Genomic DNA, 26,526 nt, shown 5'->3' with positions numbered 1-26,526 from the left:
GAATTCTAGCCGTAGGACCTTCCCAGCTAACGGAACGGGCATCAATGATGGGATGGTTAAAAGTGGACATGTCAAGAGATTTATATTTCTGTTGGACAACCAAAATATTGCTGGCAGCCTTGATAATTCCAGCTGACCCCCCCCCCCCCCCCCCCCCCCCCCCCCACCCCCAACCCCCCCACCCCAGCATCACAACGTTGGAGAGGTGGAGAAGTTTCCAGATTCTTCATCGAGTTGGAACAATCAATCTATACGGAGAAGAAGGTGCCCCTCTGACATTGAGATATTGCGCCCGCTGATTGTCAGCGCAGGTCTGTTAAAATCCAAGGTTCGCGGGTTCACACCCTCGGTCACTGACACTTGCACCCCCCTCCCCCCCCATCTCCCCCCCATCTACCCCCACCCCCACTGTCTCTCCACCGACCCATGTCCATATGGACAACTGGACTTTATGAGGAGAAACCACCTTCGTCTGATCCCGCTTCCAATGCCACCTTCTTTTTACGCTTGTTTTCTCGATTTTTATTCATCTTCCGTTTCTCTGTAAAACAATAAAAGCGGTTAAATTAATTTTTTGATTTTTTTTGTTGATAATCTGAAATCAGGCATTTTACTGAAAACCCTCCATCTCTCCTGGTTTTAATTCTCCCCAGCTTAACAGGAACCAGCGAGGAGGTTGGAAACGGGTTGGCAGCGTTACAATGGAGATGAGGAACAAAGCTGACCCCTTTACGTGCCCCAGTCACACAGCGTTTAGAACCTGTTAGAGACCCACAGGGTTGGAGCAATCAGTCTCCCCGTGCGCCTCGCTGGATACGAACTCCCCTGCTCAGCCTCGATCATCCACGGTTACGTTTTGTATGAAGTCGTCCAGGTTTGGTACTGACAGAGCAGAACTGGCTGGGATCTGACGTATTTTATAAACACTAGTGTAGGTTAATAAACCAAGGGCGCAATTCTCAGGCCGCGTTACGGTCTTGCTCAAGTGTAACAAGGCCGGTGAATAGCGGGAGAGGCCAAAAACGAGATCCGTGCCAGGCCCTACCCATGCCAGCGGTACGCTGCCGTAGGCAAAGGCGGGATCTTGCCGTAGCGTGGCGAGAAACCAATTATCACTACTTAAGCCACATTTCCATACAATTAATGAGAGCCACCCCATATCCAACGGCCTCCCATCAATCATACCTCCTGGGCCTGGATTCATTTGTAGTCCACAAAAGGCTGTATCATCAAGCCCTGAATAGAATATTTGACTTTTCTTTAAAGTGTGACACAGGTAAACTAACTCAAACATTTAAGAAAGGGAGCAGCATTGTGGCGCAGTGGTTAGCACTGCTGCCTCACGGCGCTGAGGTCCCAGGTTCGATCCCGGCTCTGGGTCACTGTCCATGTGGAGTTTGCACTTTCTCTCCCGTGTTTGCGTGGGTTTCGCCCCCACAACCCAAAGATGTGCAGGGTAGGTGGATTGGCCACGCTAAATTGCCCCTTAATTGGAAAAAATTAATTGGGTGCTCTAAATTTATAAAAATAAATAAATAAATAAATAAATAAATTTACAAAGGGCGTAAAAGAATAGAAAGATTGAAAGAGAAATAATGTTTAAATGAAAATCACGAATTTCTGCAGCGTGGACTGCAGTGAGGAATAACCAGATGTTTCTCAGAACTTTTTCCAGTGTTGGCTGAAACAGTTTTGTGAATTTTTAGAACGCGCTGTAAGTGGTAAAAATAATAAGTTAAATTCATACAATCCATGCGTGACCTGGCCAAGGGTGATGGGTGGTGGCAGGCAGCAAGGATTGCTGCAATTGGCAAAGTTGGCACTGTTGCACCAGTTTTTAAAAATAAAAAATTTAGAGGGCCGAAGGGCCTGTTCTGTGCTGTACTGTTCTATGTTCTAATTCTTTTTTTTCCCCAATTAAGGGGCAATTTAGCGTGGCCAATTCACCTACCCTGCACATCTTTGGGTTGTGGGGGTGAGACCCACGCAGACACGGGAGAATGTGCAAACTCCACACAGACAGTGACCCAGAGCCGGGATCGACCCCAGGTCCTCGGCACCGTGAGGCAGCAGTGCTAACCACTGCGCCACCGTGCCGCCACACACCAGTTATTGAATGGCTTTATCTATGCCCGGCCATCAGAACAAACTCTGCGTTAGCATCTTCAACTTTGTCTGCCATGGGTGGGCGCTATGTAGCTCTTTAAGGAGCCCCCCCCCCCTGGCCTGAGGCAGGATGACCACCCATGATCCCCATAGAAACTCGCTGCCTTCATGTGTCAACTCATTCTGATGAGTGAAGCTCATCAGCTGTTTGGATATCTCATAACGCCAGCCAGACTGTAACATTCATTTAACTTCTGAAAGAATCGGCCTCTTTGACTCCAGTTGCGGATGTGCCCATGGAAACTGGCAGAGTGTCCAGGGAGTTAAAAACTAGAATGATCTCTTGATGTAGAGGTGTTGGCAAAATGCCCTTGGGTAGGGGCAGGCGACTTCAGGCAGCTGCATTGGCAATTTGTGTCCCAGGCCGGTGCTGGAAACCATAGTAAGAGGCCACGAACAACAAAGCCCAAAGCTGCAACCTTGCTGAGACAATGGGCAGTATGGGCTTATCGTTCCTTAAAAGGCCCAGTAATGTCTTGTGGTCGGTCACAATGTCGAACCGTTGGCCATACACACGCTGTGGAATTTCTTCACGCCGAATATACCCACTAAGCCGTTCTCAATCTGGGCGTCATTTCATTCTGCTTCAGAAAGGGTCCACCTTACCTCTTCAGGGTCGTTCCCCCCCCTAACACCACCTCTTATGGGCAAGGTTTCCCGGGCCCGAACGTGTGGCCTTGACCTTTTCTTCCAGGGGTGCAACCCAGTCACATCAACACCAAATCTGAGGTACATCACGCCTGAGGCCTGCGACGTACTTTTTTTCACGTTTTAGGCAGACCCCTGCACGACAGAATCTCTTTATAATTCCTCAGGGCTGGCCATGAATCTGGTGTAGTGCCGGAGACCAGCACGTCATCAAGATAAACCATCACCGTGGGAATTCCCTGGAGCAGATTTTCAATGGTGCGCTGGAGAATCGCATGGGCTGAAGCAATGCTGAATGGCAGCCTGAGCTACTGGAAGAGACCTTTGTGGGCACTGACTGTAGCAAATTCCTGAGATTGCTCTTCCAACTCGACTCGCAGGAAGGTGCGACTGGGATCCAATTTTGAATAAGTGACGCACTGTACCAGGGAAGCGTAAAGGTCCTTGATATGGAGAATTGGTTAACGATTGACCTGGGCAGCTTATAGTCCCCACAAATCCTTATTGAACGATTGGGATTAAGGACAGGGACTATCTGCGCCCACTCTGAAAACTGGACTGGTTTGATTATATCCAGCTCTTCCAACCTCTTTCGCTCTGCTTCAACCCTCTGATGCAATGCCTACAGCATTGGCCTCACTCAAGAACTTGGACGTAGACACCGAATTAACGTATATTTTGGCTTTGATGCTCTTAATCTGGCCCAGTTCTTCGTGGAAGACTTCTTTGTACCTCCTCAAGACTCCTTGGAGAACACCATTACATATTTTGAAGTTTTCCAGCTGGTTGAGCCCAATCCTCTGTAACCAGTCTCTCCCCAACACACTGGGCCTATGTCCTTCCATGACAACCACTGGTAAGTTGGCCTCCTGCCCTCTGTAGGCCACTGGGGTGTTGGCTGTTCTGAAGATCTTCAACATTTCTCTGGTGTATGTAGAAAGCTTGACCGTTGTACTCGTAAACGTTAAAGACTGAGTTCCTGTGTGAAGAGATTGGAAAGTCTGGAAGAGCAGAACTCCTGGAAAACCCCACAGCAAGTCTGCCTTCAGTCGGGAAAACACTATTCCCTGCTTCCTGTCACTCCGCTAATTCGGCATCCATGTTACTTCTGTGCCGTCTATCCCATGAGCTGTACCTTTACACTCAGGCTTGTTGTGCCGCACTTTATCAGAATAATCTGGCTGCAGAAGAGGTTCAGAAGAACGGTTCCAAGGATAAGAAACTTCAGTCAGGTGGATGGATTGGAGAGGTTTGTACTGCTCTCCTTGGAGAGAAGGAGGCTAAGAGGAGACTTGATGGAGATGCTCAATATCAGGAGGGGGTTAGACAGAGCAGACAGAGAGAAACTGCTGCTGCTCGTGGAAGGACCCAGAATGAGAGGGTTCAGAGTTAAAGCGATTTGCAAAAGAAACAAATGCGATGTGAGAAAAAAACTTCACACAGCGAGTGTTTGGGGTGTGGAATGTGCGGCCTGGAAGTGTGGTGGAGGCAGGTTCAATCGAGGCTTTCCAGCCGACATCAGTTGATTTTTTTGATTGGAAACAATGGGCGGGGAAAAGGCAGGAGAATGGCACTGAGTCCCGATGCCCGCTCAGAGAGACAGTGCCGGTCCGATGGGCCGAGTGGCCTCCTTCTACACCCTGACAATTGTGATTTTGTGGTTATGTGAAGTCCATGCACGCCACATCAACAGCATTGCCCTCATCAACCCTCCCTGTTACCTCATCAAACAAATCAAGCAAGCTAGTTAAACACAATTTGCCTGGTGTTAAACACAATCCATGCTGGATTTCCTTAATTAATCCACATTTGCACAAGTGACTGTTAATTTTACCCCAAATTATCGATTCTTGCAGCTTCCCCACCATTGAAGGTAAAGTGGCTGTCCTGTAAATTCTAGGCTTATCCTTACACCCTTCTTTGAACAAGGGTGCAATGTGGTAGTATCATAAATAAAGGCAATGCAAGAGTTAATTAAATGTATACAGACAGCCACTAGAGGGAGTTAGTCCCATAAGTATATAAGTGATGGAGCTAAGCCGTGTGGGTCAGAGGTTGACAGATAATGAAGAAGAAGAAAAAGAACAGATGAGAGTGAGGCATGAGAGAGAGAGAGAGAGAGAGAGAGAGCAGTTCTGTACATGAGAGTCCTGCAATTAAAGATAGCATAGTTTAATACAGTAACCTTCTACTTTCGGAATGTGAATGAATCATAGTTAGTAGTTGATGAGACCATTAATTCACGCGACACGTGGTTAGAAGCGAACAGTGGTTTTAATCGTCTTACAACAGAGCCTGCCTGTGACGAGATGAACTCTAGATGAACTGGCAGCAGGCTCACAGCACTGATCTTTATACTTCCGGCTGTGGGAGGAGCCATGGGCAGAGTCAAGGGTGGAGCCCAGTACAAACTCCTCATCTCCCCCTATGGGCAGGGCCGCGCGATTCCACACGATCCGGTACAGAGTACAGGCTCAATACATGTGGTACAATACAGTGTGAATTACTGAGGTTTATAATTCACCACAGTAGTGTAAATAAATTTATAGTTTTGTTCGTTAACAAAGCTTCTTGTTCTTTGTTCAACACTACGCATCCAAGCCATCCAGGTGAAGCAAAACAGAGAACGACACAGGTAGTATTTGCATTTCTCCACCAACCCTGTGTCGGAGAAAGGTTGTAAAATCCTGGCCAGCGCTGCCGAAACTTCCATTCTCACTTCCTCCTGCCAAATAATGTTCCCCTTTCCTATCGTCCCTGACAAAGTGGATAAGCTCACATTTTCCCGCTTGGTACTCGTGCTGCCAAATGTCTGACAATGAGTTGACCTACAGATATGAAATTGCAGCCATTCCCTATTCTCTTCCCAACTTGTTCTCCGGCTTGTCCTTGCACCATCAGCAAAGTTGGATTAATACATTCATCCAGGTCCTTCCTGTAGATCGTAAACAGTTTGAGGCCCTGGCACCGTTCCCTGTGGCACTCCGCCAATTACATCTTGCCAACCTGAAAATTACCCATTTTATCCCAACTCTGCTTTCTGTTATTTAGCCAATCCGCTGTCCTTGCTAACATATCACCCCGGATTTTATTGTGCCAGTAACCTTTAATGTGGCACCTTTCAGAAATCCAAAAGGACTACATCTGGTTCCCCTTTAGTCATGTCGCTTGTTACAACCTGAAAGAATTTTAATGCCAGACACTGTTTCCCTCGCACACAACCATGTTGACTTTGCATCACTGTATAACGATTTTCTTAATGTTCTGTTACTAATTCCTTATAATGGATTCCAGCATTTTTCCAACGGCACATGTTACACTGAGGGCTACAGTTTCCTACTTTCTTTAATAGGGGCTTTAAATTTATGGATTCCCAAACGCTGGGACCTTCCCAGAATGTAGGGAATGTTGGAAGATTACCACCAACCTATCCACTCTCTCTGCAGCCACTTCCTTGAAGTCCAGGGGACCTTTAGTTCAAGTGCTTCATCTCGACATCCCAATGAGGATTATATTATGCAATGGGGATTATCAGAGTAGAGAGCTTTGGCCTTTCTCAGCAATGAGATACACACTTCTAAAAATCCCAGCGGGATTTTCCGTCGGTCGACACTGAAATCGCGATTGGGTGGAGAATCGGTCATGATGCCAACAACGAGGCGGGCGCCGGGCGCACGCCAGAATGCCTCGCTCTGGTGCCTCGACAGCGGTGTCAGTGAGTTCTGCTCTGCACGTACAGTAAACGGCATTTGCAATTCATGAGCGGGCCTGACTCGGTAATCTCCAGGGCCCCCCCGATCTCCCGCCTCTGTCAGGGGGAATTATCAAAGGTGTGTTCCGGTTGCAGTTTGAAAAATCGGGGAACAGTTGCCATGGCTGCCGATGGAGAGAGAGGAGGTAGGACATGTAGAGGCGTGACCATGGGCTGGCAGTCCTGCCGCTGGCAAGGCTGGCTGGAGGAGGGGGGTGGGGGGGGGGGGCTCTGTCAGGTCTGGAGGGGCAGCGAGCGGTGAGCAGAGGATGATCCATGGGGTTGGGGTGACCCCCCCCCCCCCACGCAACCAGGGTGTTCAGGCATGGACCGCCATTACTACGGCTTGCGCGGTAGCCAACTTGCTGGACACACCACTGACCACCCACTGTGGCCCGAGGTTGTGCAAAGTGCATCGGCCGTATCGGTGCCTCACCCCACCACCACCCCCGCCCGTACCCCAGCCCCCACCCCACCAACTCTCCCATCCTCCCGAACAGCCTCCACTTTCCAGCGGGGCACCACATGGCCCACCCAGGGGCAAAGTCCACAGTAGCCCCTGCAGAAAGATACCGGATTGGGGACACTGAGCGTATCGCTGGCATGGGTACCGCCAGCCACGAGTAGCCCTGACTGCAGGGTGGGTGCCAGGGCCAAAGGCCCCCAGGGTGCCAGGCACCAGCGGGGCCAGGGGTGAGGGGGGCAGGGGCCAGGGGCGAGGGGGGCAGGCACCAGCGGGGCCAGGGGTGACGGGGCAGGTGCCAGGGGTGAGGGGGCAGGGTGCCAGGGGCAAGGGGGGCAGGGTGCCAGGGGTGAGGGGGGCAGGGTGCCAGGGGTGAGGGGGGCAGGGGCCAGGGGTGAGGGGGGCAGGGTGCCGGGGTGAGGGGGGCAGGGTGCCAGGGGTGATGGGGCAGGGTGCCAGGGGTGATGGGGGCAGGGTGCCAGGGGTGAGGGGGGCAGGGTGCCAGGGGTGAGGGGGGCAGGGGCCAGGGGTGAGGGGGGCAGGGTGCCGGGGTGAGGGGGGCAGGGTGCCAGGGGTGATGGGGCAGGGTGCCAGGGGTGATGGGGGCAGGGTGCCAGGGGTGAGGGGGGCAGGGTGCCAGGGGTGAGGGGGGCAGGGGCCAGGGGTGAGGGGGGCAGGGGCCAGGGGTGAGGGGGGCAGGTGCCAGGGATGGGGGGGCAGGGTGCCTGGCACCGGTGGGGCCAGGGATGAGGGGGGCAGGGTGCCAGGGATGAGGGGGGCAGGGTGCCAGGGGCAAGGGGGGCAGGGTGCCAGGGGTGAGGGGGCAGGGGCCAGGGGTGAGGGGGGCAGGGTGCCTGGCACCGGCGGGGCCAGGGATGAGGGGGGCAGGGTGCCAGGGATGAGGGGGGCAGGGTGCCAGGGGTGAGGGGGCAGGGGCCAGGGGTGAGGGGGGCAGGGTGCCAGGGGTGAGGGGGGCAGGGTGCCTGGGGTGAGATGGGCAGGGTGCCTGGGGGAACGGCTGGGGGTGGATGTGGGGATGGGGGAGGAGGCGAGGGGAACATGCGGGGGGCAGGGGCTGTAGTGCAGACCGGGGCTGTGGTGTAGCCTGGTGAACCTGGTTGGGCCCAGGGGTACGCATCGTGCGAACACAACTGACTTTCACCCCCTTACAGTCAATGAGCTTCATCCCATAGACCTCAGTGCACAGGTGCACCGCTCTGTCACAGAGGCCCCATATGCCCGGTCGGCACAATATATTGAGTTAAATGTGGATGCAGCCCACCAGGAGCCGCGGGGTTCACCATCATCGCTGAGGTGCCCCAGGCCCAGGGGGTGACCTACAGGATGCAGGTTGCCCTACGAACCCCGGCCTATGACAGGCTGGTACACACAACCAGAAAGGGGTTCCACTCGATGAACGTGCTGGGGTGGGGGTGCTGGGACGGTGTGTGTGGGGAGGGGGTGCTGGGACGGTGTGTGTGGGGAGGGGGTTGCTGGGGTGGTGGGGATGCTGGGGGGGGGGTGTTGCTGGGACGGTGCGTGTGGGGAGTGGGTGCTGGGGTGGGGATGCTGGGGAGGGGGTGCTGGGGTGGGGGTGCTGGGGAGGGGGTGCTGGGGTGGTGCGTGTGGGGAGGGGGTGCTGGGGTGGGGGTGCTGGGGAGGGGGTGCTGGGGTGGGGGTGCTGGGGAGGGGGTGCTGGGGTGGGGGTGCTGGGCAGGGGGTGTTGCTGGGGTGGTGTGTGTGGGATGGGGGTGCTGGGACGGTGTGTGTGGGGGGGGGGTGCTGGGACGGTGTGTGTGGGGGGGTGCTGGGGTGGGGGTGCTGGGATGGTGCGTGTGGGGAGGGGGTGTGGGGAGGGGGTGCTGGGAGGGGGTGCTGGGGAGGGGGTTGCTGGGGTGCTGGGATGGTGCGTGTGGGGAGTGGGTGCTGGGGTGGGGGTGCTGGGACGAGTGGGTGTGGGGAGGGGGTGCTGGGGGGGTGGGGTGCTGGGGAGGGGGTGCTGGGGGGGTGGGGGTTGCTGGGGTGGTGCGTGTGGGGAGGGGGTGCTGGGGGAGGGGGTGTGGGGAGGGGGTGCTGGGGCGGTGTGTGTGGGGAGGGGGTGCTGGGGAGGGGGTGCTGGGGGGTGGGCGTGCTGGGGTGGTGCGTGTGGGGAGGGGGTGCTGGGGGGGGTTGCTGTGGTGGTGCGTGTGGGGAGTGGGTGTGGGGAGGGGGTGCTGGGGGGGGTTGCTGGGGTGGTGGGGGTGCTGGGGTGGTGCGTGTGGGGAGGGGGTGCTGGGGGGGGTTGCTGGGGTGGTGGGGGTGCTGGGGTGGTGCGTGTGGGGAGGGGGTGCTGGGGAGGGTGGGGGTGCTGGGGTGGTGCGTGTGGGGAGGGGGTGCTGGGGAGGGTGGGGGGTTGCTGGGGTGGTGCGTGTGGGGAGGGGGTGTGGGGAGGGGGTGCTGGGGTGGTGTGTGTGGGGAGTGGGTGTGGGGAGGGGGTGCTGGGGGGTTGCTGGGGTGGTGGGTGTGGGGAGTGGAGTCGCTGATATGCGCCTGCAGTTTGTCAGCCTCTCGAGTGTCAATCCCGACTCCGGCGAATCGGACTCTGTTTTTGATTGGAATTGACGGTGTTCCATGTGAAGTTGGTGCTAACACATTAACGGATGATGAACTGCTCTGGGAACGGCACCAATACTCCTGTCATAGAACATCACCCATTGTGTCCCAGCTTCAACACGGAGGCCGGGATTCCTCCGTCCGCCCGCCACAAGGTCGCCACGGGTGGGACGCGGACCATTGACCTCGGACGGGAATTTCCGGTCGCCGGACGGGAATTTCCGGTCGCCGGACGGGAATTTCCGGTCGCCGGACGGGAATTTCCGGTGGCCGGACGGGAATTTTCGGTGGCCGGGTGGGCGGGGCCGGAGAATCTCGGCCTCAGTCTCTGAATCGGAGAATCCCGTCGCTCGTTCTGCTCTTTCACAATCATCCGCTTCCTTTTCTTGGCAATCCCAACACAACTAATACAAAGTGGGGAGATTTCAAACCCTTTCCATCCACGTCTATTGTTATCATGAACAGAATGCAGGGTGTTTTCTAGAAACTTCTAATGCCAATTGCAGATATGAGGCTGCCGGGGCAAAATGGAATCTGGGAGGTGTAGACCCCAATTGCGGAGGTTCATGCGTGTGTGTTAGCAACGGGCACACACAGATTTTCATGGTAATTTTAAAAGGACAGGTGGGGGCTACCTGGGGTGGGCAGGAGGTAGCCAAACCCACCATCAGATGTTTGCAGATGGCTCCAGATGGACCCCAAGGCCAGCATGCAGTCTCTGCGGGGAGCCAGAAGCTCAATTGGGGACAGAAGATGCAGGTTTGGAAGGGTGGCGTGTGGAGACCTAACTTTCATCTCTCTTCGCAGCTCGAAATCTTGTACCCCATCATTCATCCCTTCATAATTCATCTCCGGACACCCTCCAGCACTCCCACCCCTCTCCTGCAGTCCAGTCACTTCCTGCGATCCCGTTAAATTCAACCCACGGAGCGCGGCAGATAAAGAGGGAAAGAGAGAGGTAGACAGAAATACAGAACAGCAACAGGCCTCATTAGAGACACAGTGAGGCCCCATGGGAATCTAGCCATGCCAAGCTAAACCCACAAGAATGTGACCACAAACACAGTGTTTATTACAAACAGACAGAAATTACACTGCAGAAGAAAATTGCTCCCAAACCCACAAACAATTTATTCAGGAGACACATTTTTCTAAACTAAGCCCAATTAGACTATAAAATAAACACGTAAATCAAACTGCCAACCTCAACTTCAGACAGAATCATCACCATCGGTGGCAGGATCGCTCCGAGCTCCTGGATTTGCCTCACAATGGGAGAGAATGGGCAGTTCGTCTCCACAGGGCAGGCAGCTCAAACTAAAGGAAATCCCACACACTATCACCTCTCACTATCCCGCCCTCGTATACCCGGGTACCCTGCCTCACTCCAACTCTCTCCAATTCACTCTCATTCTCACAAATCTGCTCGCACATCACACTCTCATCCTGACACACTCACACTCTCACTCCCACTAAACACACGCTCGCGCACACTCACCCTCAGACTTACCCACACTCAATTCCAAAAAATCCTCACAGATTTGACCAAAAGCAGATGCTTTCAACTCCAGCTGGCTCGAGCTTGAATGTCAAATAGTTATATCAACAGGACCCAGACAATCACAAAAATAAGTCCATTAGGTTTCCTCCCACAGTCCAAAGATGTGCAGGTTAGGTGGATTGGCCATGCTAAATTGCCCGTAGTGTCCTAAAATGTAAGGTTAAGGGGGGGTTGTTGGGTTACGGGTATAGGGTGGATAAGTGGGTTTGAGTAGGGTGATCATTGCTCGGCACAACATCGAGGGCCGAAGGGCCTGTTCTGTGCTGTACTGTTCTGTGTTCTGCGTTAGTGCGACCTAGGCAAAAGCACCAGTGTTATGTGAGCTGCCTCGTTTCAAAGTTTCCCCTCGAAGTCACATACTAGACTGAAGAAGACATCTGTCACTGTTCCTACATCATCACAGGGTCAACTGGAACCCCCTCCCTAACAGCACTGTGGGTGTACCTACACCACATGGACTGCAGCGGTCTCATCACCACCTTGGCAGGGGTAATTAGGGATGGGCAACTACACACCAGCATTACAGAGGATGTTCATAACTCATAACCATAAAAATGTGGGACACCCAAACTTTTGCGCAGAGGAATCTGCTTTGCCCCAAGACTCCCTGCCACCTGGAATATCCCACCTCCCCATCTGCCCAACCTCCCCCCTCTGCCCAACCTCCCCCCTCTGCCCAACCTCCCCCCTCTGCCCAACCTCCCCCCTCTGGGACTGGGTTTGTTTCCCCTGTCACTCTGCCCAGATTGGGCTGATTTTAGCGGCAGCTCCTGCATATTTCCTGGTCTGGATATGGGGCCGGCCACAAAAATGGGGTCAAGCCTGCCTCCGCCCCCCCCCCTCCCCCATCCCCCCCCCCCAACCCCCACCCCACGTAGCCACATCCCCAGCCAGTGCTGACTCCCGGCTGAGCTGGGTTACTCTGAGCTGGACTGCTATAGCAGCTGTTAGAGCGGACCACAGTGTGAGTGGTGGGCGAGGAGCTCATTCATCTAACACCAAATACCGGAATGTGGGGAACATCTTGGCTGGCTACGATTCTTCCTGCATCCGAATAGCTATGTGCTTTTAGAAGGTTATTCATGAAGGCCCCCCCCCCCCCCCCCCCCCGACCCGTCCCTTCTCAACCTTTCCCCTCGCCCGAGGTGACCCTCAGGTTGAATCACCCCATGAGTCAATTCTCCCGAAGAAGAACTGAACAAAGAACAATACAGCATAGGAACAGGCCCTTCGGCCCTCCAAGCCTGCGCCGACCATGGTACTTGTCTAAACTAAAACCGTCTGCACTTACGGAATCCGTATCCTTCCATTCCAACCCTATTCACATATTTGTCTAGATGCTCCTTAAATACCGCTATCGTACCGGCTCCCACCACCTCCCCAGGCAGCGCATTCCGTATATTTACCACCCGCTGTGGAAAAAAACCTGCCTCGCACACCTGTTCAAAACTTTTCCCCACTCAGTTTAAACCTATGTTCCCTAGTACTTGACTCTCCTACCCTAGGAAACAGCATCTGACTATCCACTCTGTCCAAGCCCCTCATAATCTTGCAGACCTCTACCAGGTCGCCTCTCAAACTCCGTTGTGCCAGTGGGAACTGACCGAGTTTATCTAACCTCTCCTCATTGCTAATGCCCTCCATACCAGGCAACATCCCCGTAAACCGCTTCTGTCTCCTATCCAAAGCATCCACATCCTTCTGATAGTGTGGCCACCAGAATTGCACACAATATTCCAAATGAGGCCTAACTAAGGTCCTGTAAAGCTGCAACATGACCTGCCAATTTTTATATTCAATGCCCCGACCAATGAAGGCTAGCATGCCGTATGCCTTCTTGGTCACCTGATCCACAGGCGTTGTCACTTTTAGTGATCGGTGGACATGCACCCCCAGATCTCTCTGCCTGTCAGTACTGTCATGTGAGAGTATCTTTAAGAAATGGGTGTTTATGAAATGTACCTTTAAGAAATGTGTATTATCAGTGATGTCAGAGTGTGGGTGGAGCTGAGCTGTTTTACTTTGGTTTTTGAGCAGGCTGCAGGGTGTGTTTTAGCTTCGTTTTCAGTGTTGGAGCTGAAGCCAGACCAAGCAGGTGTACTGCTGTTCTCTCTGCCATCAAAAGACTATCTCTTGATCATTTGGTGAATATAGAATTATAAATATTCTCAGGAGTGAATGTAAACCTAATGTGCTTCTGTTGAAAGGTGTTTTAAGTCTTATGGATGTTAAAAGGAAAGCTTAAAGGATTACTTAGTGTTGTATTCTTTGGGGGTTGTATTTGAATTAATAGTTGCTAAGATGTTCACTGTATGTTTTAAAAAGGTTAACTTAAGTTCATAGAATAAACATCGTTTTGTTTTAAAAAATACTTTTCCATTTCTGCTGTACCACACCTGTAGAGTGGGCCGTGTGCTCCCCATACCACAATCTATTAAAAGTTGTGGGTCAGGTGAACTCCAGGGTACACTCTGGGGTTCTCTAAACCCTGGGCCATAACAGTACTCACAAGACTTCTACCATTTACTGTGTAATTCCTACATGCATTGGACCTTCCAAAGTGCATTACCTCACTCTTGGCCAGATTAATCTCCATCTGCCAAGAAAATGAAAAATGAAATGAAAATCGCTTATTTCCACAAGTCGGCTTCAAATGAAGTTACTGTGAAAAGCCCCTAGTCGCCACATTCCGGCACCTGTTCGGGGAGGCTGGTACGGGTATTGAACCGTGCTGCTGGCCTGCCTTGGTCTGCTTTCAAAGCCAGCGATTTAGCCCTGTGCTAAACCAGCCCAATTTCTCCGCCCAAGACTCCAACCGGTTTATATCCTGCTGCATCCTCTGACAATCCTCTTCACTATCCGCAACTCAACTCCACCAGTTTTTGTGTCGTCTGCGAACTCACTAATCAGACCAGCCACATTTTCTTCCAAATCATTTTCTTCTAAATCCTGGAGTTCCAGGATTTTGACCCAGTGACAGTGAAGGAACGATGATGTATTTCCAAGTCAGAGTGGTGAGTGGCTTGGAGGGGAACTTTCGGGTGGTGGCATTTCATGCATCTTCTGTCCTTGTCCTTCCAAGAACAAAGAACAATACAGCACAGGAACCAGGCCCTTCGGCCCTCCTCAGTACCTTCTTGTGCCCTATCTCGCTATACCCATCCTATCCATGTACTTGTCGAAAGAACAAAGAACAACCTTCTGGGTGGTAGAGGTCACGGGTTTGGAAGGTGCTGTTGGAGAAACCTCAGCAAGCTGTTGCAGTGCATCTGATAAATGGTGTGGAGATGCCGGCGTTGGACTGGGGTGAGCACAGTAAGAAGTCTTACAACACCAGGTTAAAGTCCAACAGGTTTGTTTCAAACACTAGCTTTCAGAGCACTGCTCCTTCCTCAGGTGAATGAAGAGGTATAGAACATAGAACATAGAACATTACAGCGCAGTACAGGCCCTTCGGCCCTCGCTGTTGCGCCAACCTGTGAAAGCCCCTCTAAAGCCCATCTACACTATTCCCTTATCATCCATATGTCTATCCAATGACCATTTGAATGCGTTTAGTGTTGGCGAAGTCCACTACTGTTGCAGGCAGGGCATTCCACACCCTTACTACTCTCTGAGTAAAGAACCTACCTCTGACATCTGTCCTATATCTATCTCCCCTCAATTTAAAGCTATGCCCCCTCGTGCTAGACATCACCATCCAAGGAAAAAGGCACTCAATGTCCACCCTATCTAATCCTCTGATCATCTTATGCCTCAATTAAGTCACCTCTTAACCTTTCTTCTCTCTAACGAAAACAGCCTCAAGTCCCTCAGCCTTTCCTCGTATGTTCCGGAAACATACATATAGACAAATTCAAAGGTGCATTCTAAGCATTGTCTGGCATCTTGAATTTGTGTATATATATGTTTCCGAAACATACCTCTTCATTCACCTGAGGAAGGAGCAGTGCTCCGAAAGCTAGTATTTGAAACAAACATGTTGGACTTTAACCTGGTGTTGTAAGACTTCTTACTTTTATAAATGGTACAGACCCCTGTCACTGTGCATTAGTGGTGGAGGAAGTGAATGTTTCAGCTGATGGATGGGTGCTGAGCTAGACTAATATTGAGTGTGAAGTTAAACACAATTAGTGAAGTCTGCACCCAGTAAGGGTCAGGAGAGGTGTATCAGAATCAGAGCAAAATGAAGATAGAAGTAACATTTCAGGCAGGCAACAAAACGGAAGGGCTTGGACAGAATTCCACAGAAAGCTGAAGTGGATTAAGTAATGCCTTGTTCCATTCAGACACGCGTTTATTTATAGCTCTCATTCTCTGAGAAAGATCCTCAAATGGAACTGGATAAACGAGTAAAAATGATTGTATATCGACCTGACTCCAGCTCCAACCTGCAATAATTCCAAAATTCAGGTCAGAAACGGTGAATTCACCACAACTTAAACATTCAGCGACTTGCCTCACTCGACCACCCGGACAGTGTCCATTAAATGTCACCAAGACACTGTCTGCATCTGACAGTAAATTACCCACAATTTAAACCTGCTGCCTGTTCATTAAATGGAGTTGAGAAACAAATCATCTTTCTGCTGAAAGATTTGGAAATATCTCCTGAGCTTGTGGACATGATGGTTATCATGTGCCTATAGCACAGCTGCTATTTGTCATTGCCCCAGTCCAGAATACATTGAATTTACAGTGCAGAAGGAGGCCATTCGGCCCATCGAGCCTGCACCAGCTCTTGGAAAGAGCACCCTACCCAAGGTCAACACCTCCACCCTATCCCCATAACCCAGTAACCCCACCCAACACTAAGGGCAATTTTGGACACTAAGAGCAATTTCTCATGGCCAATCCACCTAACCCACACACCTTTGGACTGTGGGAGGAAACCGGAGCACCCGGAGGAAACCCACGCACACACGGGGAGGATGTGCAGACTCTGCACAGACAGTGACCCAAGCCGGAATCGAACCTGGGACCCTGGAGCTGTGAAGCGATTGTGCTATCCACAATGCTACCGTGCTGCCCTAATACACCGCATCACATCCCAAAGCACTTTCTAACCAATGAAATATTTTTTGAACCATGACCATGGAAATAGCGCAGGCAATTTGTGCGCCAAATAACCTGGTGTAGGTTCAGATGAAAGGTCATTGAGCTGACACATTGGGCGTGATTCAGCGGCCCCATTGCGCCCGGCATGGATTCGGGTGTAACAATTGAACCTCGCACGAACCCCAAATCAGGCTCCATCCCGGGCGCTAAACCTCGCTTCGCCCTCACTGGGCGAGATCCAGATCTGAATATTTAAATGAGCATCATTGCTCATTTGAATACCCGGATGCCGGATTCACCCACCTCCCGGGCTGTGCCAGGGAGACCATGCCAAGGGTGCTGTTTATTACTGGTTCACACAACCGTGAACCAGTCATAACGAAACCTGGGGAGGGGGCGAGGTCTCCCAGGTCAATGGAGCCCCCCTGGTGGTGCGGAACAGGGAATGGTGGCACCCTGGTGATGGGGAACAGGGCATGGTGGCACCCTGGTGATGGGGAACAGGGCATGGTGACACCCTGGTGGTGGGGAACACGGCATGGTGACACCCTGGTGATGGGGAACAGGGCATGGTGACACCCTGGTGATGGGGAACAGGGCATGGTGGCACCCTGGTGATGGGGAACAGGGCATGGTGGCACCCTGGTGGTGGGGAACAGGGCATGGTGGCACCCTGGTGGTGGGGAACAGGGCATGGTGGCACCCTGATGGTGGGGAACACGGCATGGTGACACCCTGGTGGTGGGGAACAGGGCATGGTGGCACCCTGGTGATGGGGAACAGGGCATGGTGACACCCTGGTGGTGGGGAACAGGGCATGGTGGTACCCTGGTGATGGGGAACAGGGCATGGTGGCACCCTGGTGATGGGGAACAGGGCATGGTGACACCCTGGTGGTGGGGAACACGGCATGGTGGCACCCTGGTGATGGGGAACAGGGCATGGTGGCACCCTGATGGTGGGGAACAGGGCATGGTGGCACCCTGGTGCGCCCCCTGGTACCTGAGCACGTGGTCTGGGTGACGCTGCTAGGGGTGCCAGGCTGGCAGAGGCAGGGTGTTCAGATGCCAGCTTGACACTGCCAGTGGTTGGGCTCAGGCCCAGGCCTGGGGCGGGGGGCCATGCCAGGTAGAGGGAGGGGGGGGGGGGGGGGTTCTCAGAGGCCATGCCAAGGTTGGGTGGGTGAGGGGGGAGCAAAAAGGGGCCGTAAATGAGGGGGAGATCGGTGATGCCAGAGAAAATGGTGCCCCGATCTGTGAGGAGTATTTCCTACTGGCGAGCCGCAGCTATGCCTAGCCTCAGTGGGGTAGAAACTGCCAAGGCCAAATAAACTGGTAAAGTGCCGCTCGGAAGTGAGATGTTTCTTGGCACCGAGAATCACCCGTTAAACATGTTGTTCAGCGGATGTTAAATGCAGTCCACTCAATCAAGTCCATTAACAACTCTGTTTCTCTCCCCACTAAAAATAGCGGAGAAAGAAACAGAGTTAACATTCTAGTCAGCAACCTTTCACCTAGAAAATAGAAGAGTGAGGGGTGTGGAGGCCCTTTACAATTACCAAGGGGTTCGATGCAGTAAATGTGGGGAAAATGTACTAACTTGTCGGGGAGACGGAAGCTGGGACCAGAAATATGTATATAGTTGCCAAGGAATCGAGTAAAGAGTTCAGGAGAAAGCTCTTAACCCAGAGAGTGGTTAGAACGCACAGTCACAGATTGGTTAGGTGATGAGAATAGGGGAAGCTATAGAAGCTCATGAGGTAAACCGTGGAAACGATAACTGAGGGTCAAAGTGCCAAAAGGTAGCCTTAGGGTTAAAATTAGGAATTTCTTCTTTACAATGAGGGTGATGAGTGAATGAAATTAATTCCCAGGTCAAGCAGAGGCGGGTAAAAACCCCTTTCAAATCATTTAACAAATCGCTTGGACTCTACAATAGAAATGAAATGAAATGAAAATCGCTTATTGTCACGAGTAGGCTTCAATGAAGTTACTGTGAAAAGCCCCTGGTCGCCACATTCCAGCACCTGTCCGGGAAGGCTGGTACGGGAATCGAACCGTGCTGCTAGACTGCTTGGTCTGCTTTAAAAGCCAGCGATTTAGCCCAGTGAGCTAAACCAGCCCGTGAAGGGGAGCTAGAATCTGCCTGGTTGGGCAGACTGAGATGGGCCGAATGATCTCCCTCATCCATTCCGATTTTGAGACTGGTGATTTTTTTTTACTGAGGCATCTTTGAGGACGTTGCTCTCGACCTCCCAGGATTTACAAACCTCTCTTCACTCCGGGGCAGTGTCTCTCCTTCATCCTACATCTCTGTGACACTGACAGTGCGACACAAGGCTCAGAGTCCTTTGGTGACGGCGTAAGGACATGTCGTGTCCTGGTCTCAAACCCCCACTTGAAGCCACACATCTGCTGGTTCTTCAGGCATGGCCCCCACGTGCCCCAGGGTCCAACCTCACACCCATCTGCAAAGAAAACAGAAATGCATTGAAAGCACCATTCACCACAATATTAATCTGAAAAGGTTACTCAGCACCCAAAGGGAATCCCATTGTCATGGTGCCAGGGCAGGAGTTAGAAGTCGCTTAATTCTATTTCAGTGGTGATGGATATCACCCACACCGTGAGAGGAACCATTAAACAACAGGGAGGAAGGTGATTGGTAGCTATGGTAGCACAGTGGTTAGCACAGTTGCTTCACAGCTCCAGGATCCCAGGCTCAATTCCCTGCTGGGTCACTGTCTGTGCGGAGTCTGATAGTTCTCCGCGTGTCTGCGTGGGTTCCTTCCGGGTGCTCCGGTTTCCTCCCACAGTCCAAATATGTGCGGGTTAGGTGGATTGGCCATGATAAATTGCCCTTAGTGTCTAAAAAGGTTAAGTGGGGTTACTGGGTTGCGGGGATGGGGTGGAAGTGTGGGCTTGGGTAGGGTGCTCTTTCCAAGGGCCGGTGCAGACTCAATGGGCTGAATGGCCTCCTTCAGAATTGTAAATTCTATGATACACCCCAGATATCAGACAATCAACATCACCAATTGCAGGAGAACATGCCTCTGTAGTGATTGGATAGTTTAATTAAGCATGCAGATGTTTGATGTGATTGGTTAATTATTCTCATCTGCTTTGCATGATGTGACCTTGATCGACAGTCATGCTTGGAAATAGATGACTAGTAATAAATTATTGGTGTTTACTAATTTCTTATAACTGAAACTCTAAATGTATCTGTCTGTACCATTCTGACTCTGTGCTGCCCGGTGTCCCCATTTGGAATGCAATAGCCCCTGCTACAGCTTGCAATAAAGGACTAGTTTTTTTAGTCCAAACGTCTTTCGCCTTTTACAAAGAGTCATCCAGACTCGAAAGGCTCGCTCCCTTTTCTCTCCACAGATGCTGTCAGACCGGCTGAAATTGTCCAGCATTTTCTGTTTTTGTTTCAGATTCCGGCAGCCACAGTAATTTGCCTTCACAACAGTGTAGAGGGAGCTTTACCTGTATCTAACCCCAAGCTGCAACATTCCTGGGAGTGTTTGATAGGGCAATATAGAGTGAATTTACTCTGTATCTCAGGCATGTAGTTAGAAACATATTTTCCAACTTTTGCATGTTCACAATTACATTGCAACTTGGAATTTGACCTTTAAGACAGAAGTATTAGGTTTTAATGTTGTAATTGCTGCAGAGCAACATCAAAAAGGTCAACGTTGAATCACATACCTACACATTCCATCAGTTTGGCGCGCGGAGCGGACCCTGTGGGACATGTGTGGTAACACTTCCCCTTCAGCAGGTAATGCCCAAATTTACACTTGATGCAGAACTCGCGGCTGAAGCAGCTTTCACAATCCGCTGTCTTGCATTCTAGAACGAGGAGAAACAAAGATTTATTACTCTCAGAAAGATATCATTGCGATGGATGGTGCAAAGAAAGATTCACAAAGATGATACCAGAACTGAAAGTTTACAAATTTCTCAAGAATGTTTGAACAGGCTGGACATTTAGACAGGAGAAGGTCGATGGCTGACCTGATAGACATCTCCAAAATTATGAAGTGGTTTGATAGGGTGGACATAAAGCAGACGTTCCTACTTGTAGGGACATCCAAAACTGGGATCATAAAGATACGATAATCACTAATAGGCCAAATAGGAAATTCGGGTCGAATGTGGAACTTGCTACCACAGGAAGTAATATTTTTATTAATTTACGGGATATGGGCATCGCTGGCGAGGCTAGTGTTTGTTCTCCACCCATAATTGAGGAGGTGGTGGTGAGCGGCCTTCTTGACCTGCAGTCCCTGTGGTGTTGGGACACCCACAGTGCAGTTAGGGAGGACATTCTAAGATTTTGACCCAGCCACAGTGAAGATCCGGCAATATAGTTCCAAGTCAGGATGCTGTGTACTTTGTTGGAAGCTTGCTATTGTTGGTGTTTCCATCCATTTTCTGCCCTTGTCCTTCTAGGCTGCGGGTTTGGAAGGTGCTGTCGAAGGAGCCTTGGTGATTTGCATATTATCGATGGTACACACGGCTGCCACTGTGCGCCGGTGATGGGTGGGGGGAGTAAACATTGAAGTGGGGGGAGGGATGAGGCACCAATCAAGCGAGCTACTTTGTGCAGGATGGTGTTAAGGTTCCTCAGTGTTGTTGGCACTGAACTCATCCAGGCAAGTGGAGAGTATTCCATCACACAGAGATTGAGGCAAATAGCATATATGTGGTTACGGGGAGATGGATAAGCATTGTCCAAAGGAACATCATCACCTGTTTATGTCAGAATGTCACCAGAAGTGACTCCATGGAGACAGATCATGCAACCCAACAAGTCAATATTGAGTTTCTTCTGCATTCCCGACCAGATTTGTTTGTAACTGTCTTACATCGATAGCCTCTTCAAAGAGAAAGGGAGTAAAGCTATCACTGTTTTGTCCCGATCCAGGAAGATTGAGATCCAAAGAGATATGGAAAAATGCCTTGGGAATGGCCCAGATGTGAAAGGAGAATCACAGAGTGAATCCCACTATACCGGATTAGAACATTAGTTTCTAATATGAAGGCACAGACCGGTGCCAAAAATAATAAAGAAGCAGGCATCGTTCAAAATCGGTCAAAGTGGGTTGGAAGTAGAATCCGTAGACGTAATTTGTTTGGGAGCCACCGGAAATTATGAAACAAATTCTGAAAAATTTGGAGTTTTGTCACCTTTTTTTGTGAATTTTGGTTCAACCAGCTGAGTTCGTTATGAAGCGTTTTCTCAGCGCAAATTAAATATTACTGGTTCAATATTAATCACACTCAAAATTACTGTTTTTCTGAACCAGATCTTCAGTGTGAAATATGAAATAAATCCAGCCTGGAGGTGGATACCCTAAGAAGCCAAAAAGGCTATTTTCTTTATTCTTGCACAGGATTTGGTCTTCGCTGGTTACGTCAGCATTTGTTGCCCATCGCAAAATGCCCGTGAGAAGGTGGTGGTGAGCTGTCTTCTTGGACCGCTGCTTGGCAGAGGTACACCCACAGTGCTGTTAGATTACATAGAATTTACAGTGCAGAAGGAGGCCATTCGGTCCATCGAGTCTGCACCGGCTCTTGGAAAGAGCACCCTACCCAAGGTCAACACCTCCACCCTATCCCCATAACCCAGTAACCCCACCCAACACTAAGGGAAATTTTGGATACTAAGGGCAATTTATCATGGCCAATCCACCTAACCCGCACATCTTTGGACTGTGGGAGGAAACCGGAGCACCCGGAGGAAACCCACGCACACACGGGGAGGATGTGCAGACTCCGCACAGACAGTGACCCAAGCCGGAATCGAACCAGGGACCCTGGAGCTGTGAAGCGATTGTGCTAACCACAAGGCTACCGTGCTGCCCTTAGGGAGAGAGTTCCAGTATTTTGACCCAGTGACAGTGAGGGAACGGGGATATATTCCCAAGTCAGGATGGTGTGTGGATTGAGGGAATATGGTTGCGTTCCCATACGTTTCCTGCCCTTGTGGCAGAAGTCCCTGGGTTGGAAGGAGCTGCCAAAGGAGTCTTGGTGAGTTGCTGCAATGCATCTTGTAGATGGTACACGCGGCTGCCATTGTGAGCCGGTGGCGGAGGAGAGGGGGGGTGGGGGAGGGGGGGGGTGGATGAATGCTAATGTGGTGGATGGGGTGCCAATCAAGCGGGGCTGCTTTGTCCTGGATGGTGTTGAGCTTCTTGAGTGTTGTTGGAGCTGCACTCATCATTTAATGTTTCTGTGCCTGGAAGGCGAAAACCTACAGTAATATTCATGCTAGATAAAGATGTTTGTATGTGTAGGGGTTATAACTGTGTTTCTGTGTGGTTAGAGAGGGATAAGTTGTGAAGACTAAATAAATGGCATATGCATGTGGGTCCATAAGACCATAAGACATAGGAGCAGAATAGGCCACTTGGCCAATTGAGTCTGCTCCGCCATTCAATCATGGCTGATATTTTTCTCATCCCCATTCTCCTGCCTTCTCCCCATAACCCCTGATCCCCTTATTAATCAAGAACCTATCTATCTCTGTCTTAAAGACACTCAGTGGTTTATTTCACCTATCCTACTGTACAGGTTAGAATCCAAAATAGCATTGGAAATTGCTAAGACTTTCCGCGAGGATTTAACTGTGACTGGTTTACAGAAAGTAACCCAGAGTCAGTTAACTGAATTGGCAGATAAATTGAAGTTAGGATAACCTACAGGGGTGAGTAAAGCTGAGGTGATTGAAAGCATCGAGAAACATTTATAATCGCAAGGGTTGTCAGTTTGACCAAGTATTTCATAAAGTGAGAACGAGCTAAAATTGAATCACAAGTGGAACAATTAGGAACGAAGGAAAAAGGACGATGAGAAAGAAATGTGAATAAAGGAAGTTGAATTGGAGGCAAAGGAAAGAGAGAATGAAATGGAACTGTAGAAACTTGACCTGCAGGAAAAGCAAAAAGAAAGGGAAATAGAGAAGCGAGACAAGGAGAGAGCTTAGAAAGAATTTCAGCGGGTTGAGGAAGGAAATAGTTCTGGACATGAACCTAGAGGCGAAACTTTTAAATTTACACAGGCCCTTCCAAAATGTTGGTTTAGAATACAGAGTGTATTTGCCCTCAGCCATCCTGTGTGCTTAAAAGGGACTTTTTGTGTTAATTAGACCATCATAGAATAAGATGTATTTGTTAATCTGTATTAATCCTAAAACATGTATGTAATTATTAAAATAAGGGCAGGGTAAAGGCATAGTGTATCATAATCCAATTTTTCACATTTAATAAATGTTTTTTTCTTGTTGTTAAAACTAATTAGCAATCCTGTGATTCTGTTCCTCAATATTCTATAAAAAAGAATTAAAAGTTTTGAGCTAGGATTCCATTCTGGGATTTTCCCGTCTACTTATAATATGAACTGGGATCATAACAATTTCTACCTATCATTCCAAGCCTGTTTGCCCAGGTCTTGCTGCATATTGTCGGCTTCAGTATCTGAGAATTAGTAAATGGTGCTGAACATTGTGCAATCATCAGCGAACGTTCCCACGTCTGGCTTTATGATAGAGGGAAGGTCATTGATGAAGCAGCTAGTCTCAGGGATGGTGACCATGAAACTATCGTCGATTGTCCTTCAAGACCCATCTGGTTCACTAATGTCCCTTAGGGAAGGAAATCTGCCGTCCTTACCTGGTCTGGCCTACATGCGACTCCAGACCAACAGCAACGTTGAAGGGTAATTAGACATGGGCAACAAATGCTGATCTTGCCAGTTAGAGCCACATCCTGTGAAAGAATAAATAAAACTAAGTACTCGCTATGCCGTACATTTGTACAGCACCTTTAACCTAGTCAAACAAACCCAATGCTTCACAGGAACGTCATCGAGCAAAATTTGAGACTGGCCACATTTGGACACATTAGGAGAGATGACCAAAAGGCGTGTCTTAAAAGGGGGAAAGTTAAGCAGAGAGTTACAGGGAAGGGATTGCAGAGTAACTGTAGGCACATAGCCACCAACGGTGGAGCCAGTAAAATCTGGGATGGAATAGCTACCAGAACTGGAGGAACTCATTGACCTTGGGAGCGAAAGGGCAGAAGGGCAGCACGGTAGCATAGTGGTTAGCATCAATGCTTCACAGCTCCAGGGTCCCAGGTTCGGTTCCCGGCTGGGTCACTGTCTGTGCGGAGTCTGCACGTCCTCCCCGTGTGTGCGTGGGTTTCCTCCGGGTGCTCCGGTTTCCTCCCACAGTCCAAAGATGTGCGGGTTAGGTGGATTGGCCATGCTAAATTGCCCGTAGTGTCCTAAAAAGTAAGGTTAAGGGGGGGGTTGTTGGGTTACGGGTATAGGGTGGATACGTGAGTTTGAGTAGGGTGATCATTGCTCGGCACAACATCGAGGGCCGAAGGGCCTGTCCTGTGCTGCACTGTTCTAAATTCTAAAGAGAGTTCATGGAGGGACTTCGAACGCAGGGATGAGAATATTAAATCTGAGGCAGACCCAATGTCGCAAAGCCCTTGTTTTATGAAAATTTGCCAATTTACAGTGGCTTACTCAGACATCTGTTTGAGTCCTGCCCACGTAGGCTATAATGCCCCACAGGACAGGCATGCACACATTCTCCATGCTGTCGGATCCCCTCTCTTTTAATCAAGAGGAACAGTCGGTGTTGGCAGGTCAAACAGCCATTGTCAGGCGAGCAGTCCATGCAACCTCTGCAGTTCTGGAGCGAGTCCATGTTACCTGCAGGGAAAGAGCCACAGAACAAGGGTTAAACTAGGAGACTCTCACTTTCAGTGAGATATTTGGAGTCAAAGACAGCAGGTATGCACATCTGTCAACCTCACAGTTCGAATGGCTTTGCTAAACCCCACTGAGAAAGTGGGGGCTCGGAGATTAAATATCATTCCCCCAGGAGGAGGCGATCAAACATTCTTTAACATGTTCTCCAGGGAGCATGTTTCACCCCACACAGTGTGGCCTCCGATACCTGGGATGTGTCCCAATTGGCTGCAGGAAAGTTATTTGCTCCTCTGTGAGGAAGGACAATGACAGTCTCTAAACTAGAAAAAGCTCATAGGTTCCAACAAGGAGAACCCCAAATCAACACAAGGCATTTCCAACCCCACTCCCACACAGTGAGCACAATCTGATGAGGCCATGGGAGAGATGTTTGAAAGGTGTTCTCCCCGACATGTTCCGTCCTTCAAGTGATCTTCCTGGTCTTGGAGCAGACCCCCATGGAAAGGTGGGCTTGGGGGAAGGTGAGATTGGTGAGGGTGGTCATCAGAGCTTCCCAATGATTGGGCCACAGGCTTGAAAGGTGCAGCCATAGCTGAAACCAATCTCAAAGGGCTTTCCTTTCCACTCTGACACTGGCTTTGGGCCTCTATATTTTCAGCATTTTATGCCCAGGTGGGAATGAGTCTCTACATTGAGATGCCATCGTAGTCTATGACCTGCCTCCCGCAGGTGAATCTCTTGCCTGGGGACACGGCCAGGTGCCCACCGCTATGGTGCTCTGGTGAAGCTGAAAGCCCTCAGAGACCCTCCCACCTTAAATGGCCAGTGAACAGCAGGCGGCCAATCAGGAAACAGCCTCCTGAGTTGCTGACCCGTGTGTGACTGAGGTCTGGAGATGGTCCAGATCCCTGCATAACAAGGAACCACAATCTGACCGGGCTTCCGTGTAGCCCTGGTCTGAGTGAGCAATGCACAGGCAAACAACCTCTTACTTATATCACAGAAACCTGCCGGTCTAAAGTGGCCTGAAATGGGTGGGCACTTTTGACACCTAGTGGGTGAGCCCTGTTACCCCTGTTAGTACCACTGAATGTTATTCACATTAACCCCCTTTCCCCCACTCACCACAGCTCATAAAGGAATGAGGTAGAAATATACCTTGGGTGTCGCCCAAAATGGGCATCATTACACCAGACCCGACTCTCTGGCATAACTTCAATGGAAATGATTATTGGGCGGGGTGGAGAAAGACAGCATGGATTCATCATCCATGGAGGACCAGCGGCAAGATACACTCCTCACTCTCAATCATCTCCGCCAGGAGACGGAACGTCAGGCGGCTGCTTCAATGGCAGAACAATCCATTTGGTCAGACTACCCCCCCCTCACTCACCCAGCTGGCTGCCCGTTACCGTCGCATGTGCCTCACCCTGACCTGCTCTGCAGTCAATGGGCACACCGGCTCCACCGTTCCTGACTGCCGCAGATTGGAGCTGGAACACTTCAGGGAGGAAACGGGAAGTCACATCCCCTGGAGTGAGTTTGATGA

At 50.7% G+C, this 26,526-nt stretch overlaps 1 protein-coding gene across 1 annotated transcript; it reads right to left on the bottom strand.

Annotated features, from left to right (window-relative positions):
• Window positions 1–421: 421 nt before the first annotated feature.
• LOC119969744 (R-spondin-2-like) lies at window positions 422–26,526 on the bottom strand. The gene is made up of 5 exons (XM_038803783.1): window positions 26,371–26,526; window positions 24,789–24,977; window positions 19,956–20,099; window positions 18,509–18,706; window positions 422–541 (listed from the first exon to the last, which is right to left on the bottom strand). The coding sequence occupies exons 2-5, from the start codon at window positions 24,970–24,972 to the stop codon at window positions 450–452; spliced, it is 618 nt and encodes a 205-aa protein (XP_038659711.1). The 5' UTR covers window positions 24,973–24,977; window positions 26,371–26,526; the 3' UTR covers window positions 422–449.

The sequence above is a fragment of the Scyliorhinus canicula genome, chromosome 7 (genome assembly GCF_902713615.1).
Source record: "Scyliorhinus canicula chromosome 7, sScyCan1.1, whole genome shotgun sequence".
Taxonomy (NCBI): Eukaryota; Metazoa; Chordata; class Chondrichthyes; order Carcharhiniformes; family Scyliorhinidae; genus Scyliorhinus; species Scyliorhinus canicula.
Note: the sequence above shows the minus strand (reverse complement) of the source record. Positions and strands in the feature narration are given on the sequence as shown.